At 30.4% G+C, this 11113-nt stretch overlaps 1 protein-coding gene across 10 annotated transcripts in view; it reads right to left on the bottom strand.

Annotated features, from left to right (window-relative positions):
• Window positions 1-4206: 4206 nt before the first annotated feature.
• The window catches only part of LOC129803572 (endophilin-A), a 65554-nt gene continuing 58647 nt past the window's right edge, over window positions 4207-11113 (bottom strand). For all 10 annotated transcript variants that reach the window (XM_055850243.1, XM_055850246.1, XM_055850249.1 and 7 more), the window contains one exon: window positions 4207-10020. In XM_055850243.1, the coding sequence (XP_055706218.1) occupies window positions 9898-10020 (123 nt within the window). In that variant the 3' untranslated portion in view covers window positions 4207-9897. The remainder of the gene's footprint in view (window positions 10021-11113) is intronic.

Below are 11113 nucleotides of genomic sequence, written 5' to 3'. Positions count from 1 at the left end.
TTTCAGCAATTTCCCTGCGCTAGATGTTTATACGAAATACTTTTAAAAACTCCCAATAGTAGGCAAATACAGGTAAGTTCCGTTTTGAAAGATATTCCTAACTTCAGGGAAATGGGGTAAACCCTTTTCAATCATGGCGCCACGTACCGTTAAAACAGCGGTAAAATTTAGCGTCCCTGATAAACTCGAGTTTGTTCTCACTTTTTTTCTATAGAAAAAATGAAAGAAAATCTATAGATTTTCTTTACATAATTTGAATTTAAATTATACGCAAAATTATACTGTAAAAGACTCATCGTCTTTCAATACTAGTAAATGCTTTCTTTTAAATGCTTTAAATGCTTCTGGTTCCCAAATGCGAGGGACTGAGATATACACATCTTCTTCAACCCCGTCCCCGTACCCCCAAAGGCTGTAAAATTTAGCGACCCTGGTGAGACTCGAATTTATTCTCACTTTTTTCTAGATTTTCACAATACACTTGATTTTAGATCACTAAAACGTTTAAAATTGAAAGTAGAACCCCTCCCAAGAGGTCAGGAGTCCAGATCCAGAGACCGCTCCTCTGGCCGGGGAGCACAGCCCGCTCTCCTGGGCGACCTCTCTTCTCGACGTCGAGAGAGAGAATGTAGAATGAATTTAAACCTTCAAAATAATGTTAGTAACGGTGCTATTACACTAGGATTTTTCCAATTTTTCACAATTTAATTTTAAATTGAATTCAGTAAATTGAGCATTAAAATTGCTAGAACCACTTGAAATTTTTCATAGCCACGACACATTTTTGCGAGAAATTTGCTAAATTCAAAAAAGCCACGTAGATTGCTAGTTGTTTTATTTTCTCATTTGTGATTTTGTTAGATTATTAGAAAAATGAGTAAGTCCAGTGATGAGGAAGAAATTTTCCTACTTTATGTAGGATACATGTTCAATAAAAATGTTTCACAAGGTAAAAGGAAGAGATTGTGGGCGAGAAAATGGATCCAAAAGAGATCTGCCCACGGATTCATTGAAAAGATGTACAGTAGGTGTCAAAAGTTTGTTGCTTCACGTATGATCGGGAAACTAGGTGCAAAAAATGATAGAAAAAATTACTTTTTCGAATTTTTCGTTTTGCAAGGTTTCGACTCAGAAGGTCGATAACAGCATTATAAGTATAACTGATAGTGACTCTATGATGTCTGCTTCAAAAATTCGCAGTTAGTTGGTTACTGAAAGGACACAGGTCCCTACTGTTATAAAAATCAACTGACAATAATGGTCAGAATATTTGGGAGAGAAGCAATATATTCCCAATATTCCATTGGTTAGCTAGTCTTATCTGGATAAATGGTTGTTGTTTTACTTGTTTAACATGTTTCAAGTAAAACTACAACCTTTTATTCAGATTGATCTTGTTTACCAATGGAATAATGCGAGCCACCCAAACATTCTTACCATTTTCTTTCAATATGGGCTTGTTTTTGCAACAGTAAGGACCTGTGTCCCTTCAGTAACCAACTGTCTTTCAATTTATGAAGCAGACATCATTGGGTCACTATCAGTGATACTTACAATGCTGTTATCAACCCTCTGAGTCGATAACCTAGGTCTTCCAGTAGCGTTTTTCAGATGTACTCGTAACTCATTAATATAATATTTGGATATTTTATGTATAATCTTTCGTGATTTTCCATAAAATCTAGCAACTAATAACGCAGATTCATTCCGGCACTTTCTCTGGACGATTTCATACCCTTTAACTCCTTTTAACTTGCCATTTTAAACTAAATTATGAATTATCGAAAAACAGATTATTTCTTGTTATTTATCATTACTCTTACACATGTATTTACCATAGATAACTTTAGAAATGTCCAAATCCACCATTGGCCTATTAAATGACATAAACTCAAAATATAGCCGGTTAATTTTAAGTTAGTTGCATGTTTTTGACCATTTTGAGTAACTTTTCAAATGAGGCAAGAAACTTTTGATTTTTCAAAAAAGATTAACTTTTGGAAAACAATAATTTTTTATATGAAATAAAATTAAATAATTTTTCCGAAATACATAAACAAAATCTAAGGATTATAGGCAACTAATTTGCAAAAAGAATAAAATTAAAAAATAATTTTTTTTCTATCGTTTTTTGCACCGATTTCTCGAATATACATGAGACAACAAACTTTTGACACCTAGGGGAGACTGGGGCAAAACTTGTCAAAACGCTTATTTAATTCTTTCACGAGCTGAGAGAAAACTTAAACGTTTTATAATGAACATATTCTTATAGGAAATTTACTGCTCTACAACATTGCAGAAGACTATTTTCCTCTATCTCGAAGGAAATGAGATTTTCGAATCATTTTCTAAAAGTCGATTTTGTGGAGATTCTCAAAATTACTGGGGCAAATTTTGTCAGTCTTCGGATAATTTGTGACGTTTTACTCTCGCAAACGTAAAAAATATCAAATTGACATACTTTTATAGGAAAATTATTCCTCTACAACTTTGTCGAAGATAATTTTTCTCTATCTTAACGAGAAATGTGCTTAAATTGAGCTAATCACTATTGATATTTTCTGTAAGCCAGATATTCTAAAAATAGAGCTCAAAATTTCATTATTTTTTATTTTACATAATCCTTCCTCGAGTCCCTTGGAACTTTGTAAGTTTAAGAAGGTTCATGAAGGCTATCTATAATAAAAATTTCAAACCTCGGTCTCTTTTATTTTAGGAAATAGTGAATATTGAAATTTTCGTTTTGACAAATTTTGCCCCAGTCTCCCCTACTGTATGATGATATCGCAACTTGTGATTTTTTTGGACACAACAATTTTCTTCGTATGACTACTGAAGAATTTGAGGAACTACTTCACATAGTTGTACCTCATTTGCAGAAAGAAACAACGAAAATGAGGGTGCCTATAACGCCTAAAATTGGAATTGTTGAGCAATTTTAACATTTTAATTTGCTGAGTTGAAACTAATTTGAGCCACCGCATTTATGCTATTTTAGCATATTTAAAACATGTTTTGGTGGGCTAAGTATTAGTTTGTATCAATAAATAAACGAAAATCTATCAATTCAAATGATTTTTAATGCAAAATAATGCATAAATTCATCTGAAAATTAAATTGAATTTACAAATTGAAAAAATCCCAGTGTGATATAGCACGGTAAGAATATGACTGAGGGTACTAAAGTAATTTTAAATAAATAAAACGTTTATTAACTCAGTAAATGCGTTTTTCGTAATGCTACTCTTGAGTGACTCAAAAGCGATAGAGAGTTAAAACCGTTAAAACAATGTGAATGGTATTTGGATAATTCTGTGAAAATGCTGCTTTTTGATCCGAAATTTGTAATTTCCTATCAAACTTGTCGATTATTCCAAGAAAAGAGAAAAAAACTTCAGTATTACATTTTTTCATATCTTATAATTACTCTCTTTACATGTAGATTTTTCAATAAAGTCAACTAATTAATAGAAGTTACAGTATTTTGTATCATCATCAAAACGCATCAAATTCAACATATTTGCTTTCTCAATTTCGACATCAGACTATTGTTCAGCATTACATTTTTTTCTTCTTCATACCATTCAATTTGAGAGGGTTTATTTGGGAGAAGTTTTTGAGAGTTAAAAAAAAAAACACAAAAAGATGATAAATTCAGACATAAAATTTGCAAAGAGATTTAGATACGACAAAAAAGAAGAAATCTGAATATCTGCAAAGTAGTAAACGTTTTTCTTTTCTAACAATATTCTGTGTTTTGTTTTTTTTTTTTTAATTATAGGGAGAGGAATTTCTTTTTTGGTATAATATTATTAAACATTTTTTTTTATATTTCACATGGACACATGCAGATTTTCTTGTTTTTTTTTGGTTGCAACAATAATTATTAGTTTCTTTTTTTTTACAATACCTTACTGTTTTTTCATATAGTTTTTTTTTATAGAATCTGATGAGCTATTTTCTTAATAATCTCTTCTCCTCAACGAAGAAACACATTTAAAGTGTTAAAAATGGCAATATTTAAGGTGATTTTTATATATGTTTTCTTTTAATAGGTTCTTGCACTTGACTCTTTCTCACTCTCACTCTTTTTGTTAATTAATAAAATGGAAAATAAAAATTGGATAAAGGGGAGAGCGAGGAATACATTATAGCTTGTTTTTTTTTTGTTATCTCAGTAAATGTTTCTTTTTTTAAAATTTCTTTTTGTTTGTTATCTCATTAAAATGTAATTCATTAACTTTCATTATAAGTAATTTTTGTTTTCTTTTTTTCACTTTTAATCATCATTAAATTTTAAAATTAATTCTAGGTATTGTCATTTTGTTGTTGTTTTTTTTTCATTCGAATCTTTTCTGTTCTTGTTTTGCTTTATTTTTTTCCGCAATTTTGTTACCTTCTCACTCTCTCATTCTTGTTGGGTCCATCAATTAGAGCAATTCGATAGTGAAAAGATTATGAAAAATAGTGAATTTTCTCTTTGTTCTTGCACGAAAATAAGAAACCACATTTTTTCACATCAAAATCACTATCAATAACATAATTGACACTCTCGCAGCTATTTAGTTTTTTTAGTCAGCATGTTTACACAATAGTTAAACCACTTAGAAGATTTTTAATCCATAGTTTTTTTGTTTGTTTTTAATCTCATGATAAATAGCAAATTCATACGTTTTTTTTTCAAAGAGTTTTCATCATTTCTCATATTTTTTTCTTTAATTTTTTTTTTCAATAACTTTAAGTCATCAAATACAACATCTATATAATAATTTTTTGCCTTTTTTTCTCATGTTTAATTCTTTTTTTTTAATAAGAGATAAATGTAGAATAGCGCGTGTTTAAGAATATATTTTTTTGTATCAATAGATTTTCCGATATTTTTTTTCACAAAATTTATATTCATCCATGTTTGTCAATGGTTTCTTTAAGAAAATTCATTAAATAACATTTTTATGATTTTCAAAATATTTAAAGAGATTGTGTTTTTTTTTCTTTAAATGGTGTAAGCTATATATCGAAAATTTTAGCGATAGGTTATTTGCTTTTGCTTTTTCTATTTAATAAACGGAGGGAGGGAACATTATTCTTTCAATTTAATATTTTCTTCTCAAACAAAAATTATTGTTTCAATTGATATTGGGTAAAAAAAAGAAATAAATCTCTCTTTTTCATGAGTAAAATAATTGCTTTAGGTATATATTATATTTATTATACAAATTTTATAAGTTTTTTTTTTCAAATTATAACTTTTCCTTGCATTTAACTATAAATAAGATTTGCAATTTGCTTAGTCAATTGTCAAATCGCAAGTCTTTTTCATAGAAAATTGTTTGAAAGATCTGGATTTTTAGAATAAAAAAAAGTATAATAAGGACAAGCGGACTGTTAATGCTTACAGGGCAGGAATGTTAGTTTGACTTTTCTGAATATATTCACAGGATTCATAAGAATAGAGTGAAAATAACAGTTAACCCTCTAACGGTGTTTTCTTTAATATCCAAAAAAAGTAGTTAAATAATTTTGTCTAGGGTAATTAATGGTTCACTGAACTCAAAAATACCATCCATTCTTCATTATCTCTATCTGTTTGGGCGCTAGGTGAGAAAAGGTAAAGACCGCTTCCAGGCGGTCATATCCGTTTAAGGCATAAAAAGACTGAAATATTTTAATTGAAAAATAGTGAACAAATAGTAAAATAAATTAATTTTAAACGTTTTTTTATGGATGAATGTTGTATGATTATCCAAGGAATGATAATTTTTAGGAAAAAAACGTTTATAATTTTTATAATTAGACGTTAATGAAGCTCAAGGTGTTTCAATGAGAGTGATTTTAAACTAATAGGTCGCAGGCTAGGTATGAAAACGTCAGCTTCTTGTGTAATTTGAAAGTCCTTTGAAATACATTGCTCATCTTCTGGTTTTATTTCACGATCTGGGGCATTAAAGGACGAATTAGGAAACTTATCATCACTTTTGAAGTCTGCTTCTTTATCAATTTCGCTTAATTCGAAGAAATCGACCATTTTACTCATTCTGAACAGTCTTCCTGTAATCTCAATTGTTTTCCATGATTAATATATTGCAAAACAATAATATATTTTACCAGAACCAAAACAATTAAATAAAAAATCGATAATTTTTGAAAATTTTACCCTTGAACGGATAAAACCGCCCACAGGCGGTCTTCCTTTTTTTCTTCTCAAACTCTTACTTCTAGTTTCGGACAAAAATTTGTTATCGGTTATGAACCGTTTCATTACCGATTGGAATCGTTTTAGACTTATCAAGAATTCCAAAACCTTTCCAACGAGCTCAAACATGACTAAGGGCCTTGCCAGACCTGAGGATAAGCCGAGAGGCAGCTTAGTGTAATTATATTGGAAATAATGGTTAAACCACAATTCTATCATTTTTCACTAAGCCGTCTCTCGGCTTAAGTCGTAAGTGTGTCAAGGGCCTAAATTGGGATATATATTTTTTTGCAGGATCTCGATTATTTCCCAAGATGTTGATATTTTTTATTAAAAAATTATAAAATTGACTTAGGGGAAAGGCTCATAATTTTGACCAGTTTCTTATTTTGGACACTTTGAGGATAAAATTGGACACTATAAATAAATTGATTGAAATTATGGATTTTTATTCCAATATTTGATGAATAATAAATTCCATCTAAATATTTGTTATTTTTGGAAGATTTTAACACTAAATACGTTAAATTTTGAATATGATTTGAGTTAAAATTGCTTTGTTGACAATTCAGTGTGAGCAATTGCTTACGAGAAATATGACAGAACTTCGTGTTTACTTCAATCTTATTTAGCTGTGATGAAGTACTAACAATGTTTCTTCGCTTTTTTTGAGTGATATTATTGAATATTCATTGAATATTGTGTTGATTCACGTTAGTGGTGATTTGTACATTTGTCCTGAAGTGAGATTTGCCTTGTGAATTAGATTTTTCGTGTGAAAAATGGGAAATTTTCTAAGACATTCACCAGTGAGGTGATACTCCTTATTTTGGACAGGTGTTTTTCTCACAAAATTTCGTGAAGTTTTAGTTATTGTGATGACTAGGTTGGACAAATGCCTGGAGAAACAAAGGAGCATCATCTCTATGAAAGAGATGTAGTGAGAAAATCCTTAAAAGGCTCCCGGAAAGGCCAGGAAATGTACAAATCCTAGCGTACTTGGAGTGCCGAAGTCAACTCACTTTAATGAATGATATGAAAAGTTTCCGGGCTTCTTGTGGCATTCTACGTTTCCCTTACATTTACATGAACAGAAAGAGGATTTGGTGAGATTGGTTCATGAAATGAAGAACAATGGGCATCCTGTTGAGGCGGATTAACTGTCCAAATTTACAGCCAAGTTGTCCAAATTAATAACCAAGTTGTCCAAAATTCGAGTCAAATTCATCTCTACATATTAATTAATTTTTAAACACATTAAGATTAATTTTAGTAAAAACAAAGACAATAAACTCTTGCCAAGTTTCTAAACAACCCTTCTCAAAAGAGAGTAACAAAAAAATCAATTAGTATTGAAAATATCGCACTTCAAACTTGGAACATCGATGCTTATAAGCAGACTGTCCAAAATTATGAGCCTTTACCCTATACAATTTTGTGGCGCGGTAAATTTGAAAACTCTATGCTTATTTTTCAAAAGAAAACTTTAATTTCTTTTATTAAGGTAAAATTTTTGAATATTCTGACAAAATATTATGGTCTCTACATACTAGTAGAAATTTCTTTAAAAATGGTTTTTTAAAGAAAATGTCTCCTATCCTGTAGGCAGAAACGTCAAATTTAAAAAAAAGGCAATTTTTAACGAAAATTGCTTTTAGTGTGTAGACACCATTAGGGAACACAGGTCTAAAAGTACCATTTATTAATTGATTTCTTTTGAACCGTTCAATCTTTTTGTTCTGACTACTTTTACTCCGCGCGGAATTCGTTCTATGGCAAACTTATTCATTTTTTTTCGGTTCCGAAAATGTGCATAATCCCGGGATCCCGTGTAATGCCAGTAGTTTCAAGTAATGGGAATATTGTAGCATTTTTGTCTTCAGTTGATAAATAGAATTATAAGTCGTCGGAATTCTTGAAATTTATTGCAATTTTATTTTTAAAGAGCTTTCGAGCATCTAAAAAATTCCAGTTTTATCCAGTAATTTGAAAAAAAGGACTACAGTAGAGTCTCGCTATAGTCCATATTTGGTTTCATATTTGACACTTGGGTCGCACTATAGTCCATGTAATTTTTTTAAAATTATCAACGATTTTTAGTATTGAAATTGCTCGACAGCTTCGACTTTCTTTGCGATTGTGGTACTTGTCCTTGCTCTCTTCATTCTGGATCATAATTATCACAACTACTTAATAAAGTTTGCCAAAAATATTAAAATAATTATGCATGTCGCATACTAAAAAACATAACCTAACTTAAAATCAGTGTTTTGAAATCAACGGTCGATAAATTGTGGACTATAGAGCGATGGCCTATAGCGAGACTCTACTGTATGATCGAAAATGCCGTTTTCGAATTCAGTCTGCGCTTGTCCTTAAAAGAAATTTTGAAAAATCTGCTCAAAATAAAGAGTGATCGAAACCAAATTAAATACATCTTCCTGCAATTGAAGTGCAATTGTAAAAAAGTTAATTCAATTATACTTCAATTGCATTCCATTTTTTTCTCTTTTTTTTTAATTTTCTCAAAAATATCATGCGTCTTCCATTTACAATATTTTAATTCTTCTTTTCTTCTTTGTGAGATGCAATAAATTATTATTTTTTCCACAATTTCTTCTTTTTTTCTGACAATATATTAATAAACCCTATCTAAATATTATTTCACAATAACAAATTTACCTTTTACTTCATCGCTTTCTTTTTGCAATTATTAACGTGAATACTTCTATATGAAATTAAATTACTAATTCTCTTGTTTTTTTTTCGAATAATAGTCATTCAAAAATAATTTAATTTTAAATGTTTCTTTCAAATCTAGAAGAAATTAGCTTTCTTACCAGGGAAATAAAAACCGTATAGAGTTAAAAAATTCCACTTTAAATGGGGTAACGCGTCACTAAAGGGGTTTTTAAATGGCACAATTCCATTTTTTCTTATATTCTCATTCATTTGTTTTTGTCAAATATTTTTTCTTGTTTCTCTCTACCGTCAAACTACGAACGCATTTCATCATCATTCTATATACAAAATAAGCTTTTCTTAAAAATATATGTACAAATAAAAGTCGGCGTAAAAAATTAAACTTTAACTAATTCAACAGTAAAAATTACAACTTTGAGACTTTAAACTCATGACACAAGAATAATTAAAAAGAAAAAAAATAAAGTTAAATCTGAGTGTTTTTCTTTTTGTTTTCTACGAAAGAATGTCTCGTATATTAACTTAAATTTATTAGTTATACTTTGCATTTCTTTGTTTTATCTTCTTCTAATCATCGCAAAGATTATTAGTGCTTGTCTATATCTTATCTCCTCAATATTTTATTTCGGACTAGTGAAGATTTTCCCAATTGGAAAAATCACTTCAAAAAGAATTTATCTCTCATATTTATTTTCATGCATCTCTTGTGGAATTTTGTTTCTGTTATCCTTTTTTTTCACTTGCCTTTTTGTTTGTCTTCCGGACAAAAAAAACAACTCAAAGAGTCCTAAAAGACTTTTCCTGAATGTTGTTCATGCAATGAATTTTTCTTCCCTCGAAACTATAAATTGATTTTTGAAAAAAAAAATCCATCTCGGAAGGTGTTTTATCTTAAATTAAGAAGGTAGACTGATGTTTTTTTTTATGCCTTTCACCTGTTTACTCGCCTGTGTGACTCAGTATCCCGTCTGGCGGATGTTCAATCTCGCTGGAGCTTCTTAGTTTGGCAAGGGTACCATAACTTGGACGTAGGATTGAGGAAAATATCCAGTTCGTCCATTTACACTGCCCTCATACCAATTCTCATCCACTCGATTGATCAACTGGATAATATCATTTTCCTGCAAAATATTAAATCAATTATCAAGTTTATTTTTATCCCATATGACTTTTCCAATATTAAATAACTAATTTAATAGTCTTGCCCTTCTATTGGCATTTTTAAAACACACTTTTAATCTTCTACAAAGTGCAATTAGGGATCGTATCGTATATTATGGAAACAAACATATTCACGCAGATATCCAACTCAGAAACAGTAACTTTTAAATATTTACACATTAACCCCATACTGCAACAAAGATTGTAAAGAATTTCAAGACCTTTTAAATGATAGCACTTGTTTCGCAATTGGTTAAGTCATTTATGAAAAAATAAATAAAACAAAACGTGAAATGAAAAAAATCTATAGGGGGAAGTGCCCTTGTTTCGTACGATTCCGAGCTTTATAATGACTAAATTTTTCCTATGCTTCAGAACTCCGCAATATATTTTAAAAACTGGGTGCAATGAGTCACATTTGTTGAGAAGCGTAGAAAAAGTTTAATCAATACGAAGATTAAAATATTTAATACGAAGACGAAGCATGGGCACTTTCCTCTAACGCATATCTGTCGACATTCAGTTAAAATGTCGTACGACCTGTAAATTGTCGGTGGAGACAAGATAAGATATTTCTTTCGAAATTTCTATTGACAAAATTGACATACTGAATTACTGGTAAATTGAACGGAAAAGTCAGTTTGAACTACAAGGGGTCACGGGATTGTATTACTTTCGGGACAGAAAAACACTGCGCGAAATGGTATAATATCCCGTCAAATCATTGCTCTACCTGCCGATTTTACTTGGAGCTTTTTTGAATTGTAACGGTATATTCTAGTACATTCAGAGAAAATTTGTAGATTCCCGGCAGAATTTCTGCATAGGAAATCTGTAGAGTTTCGGCAGAAATTCTTCCGAAAATCTGCAGATTTTCGGCAGAATTTCTGCATAGGGTGGTGTCACCACTTCTCGCCAGTGACCCACTTCTCGCCACCTATAGCTAAATCGAAGAAAAATCATATAATACGAGTAATAAAAAAGGGTATCAGGACAAAAAGCAATGCTGAATATATTTTTTAATAAAATTGTCTAAAATAATTGAGTTTGGGC

Source organism: Phlebotomus papatasi, chromosome 2 (assembly GCF_024763615.1).
Source record: "Phlebotomus papatasi isolate M1 chromosome 2, Ppap_2.1, whole genome shotgun sequence".
Classification (NCBI taxonomy): Eukaryota; Metazoa; Arthropoda; class Insecta; order Diptera; family Psychodidae; genus Phlebotomus; species Phlebotomus papatasi.
Note: the sequence above shows the minus strand (reverse complement) of the source record. Positions and strands in the feature narration are given on the sequence as shown.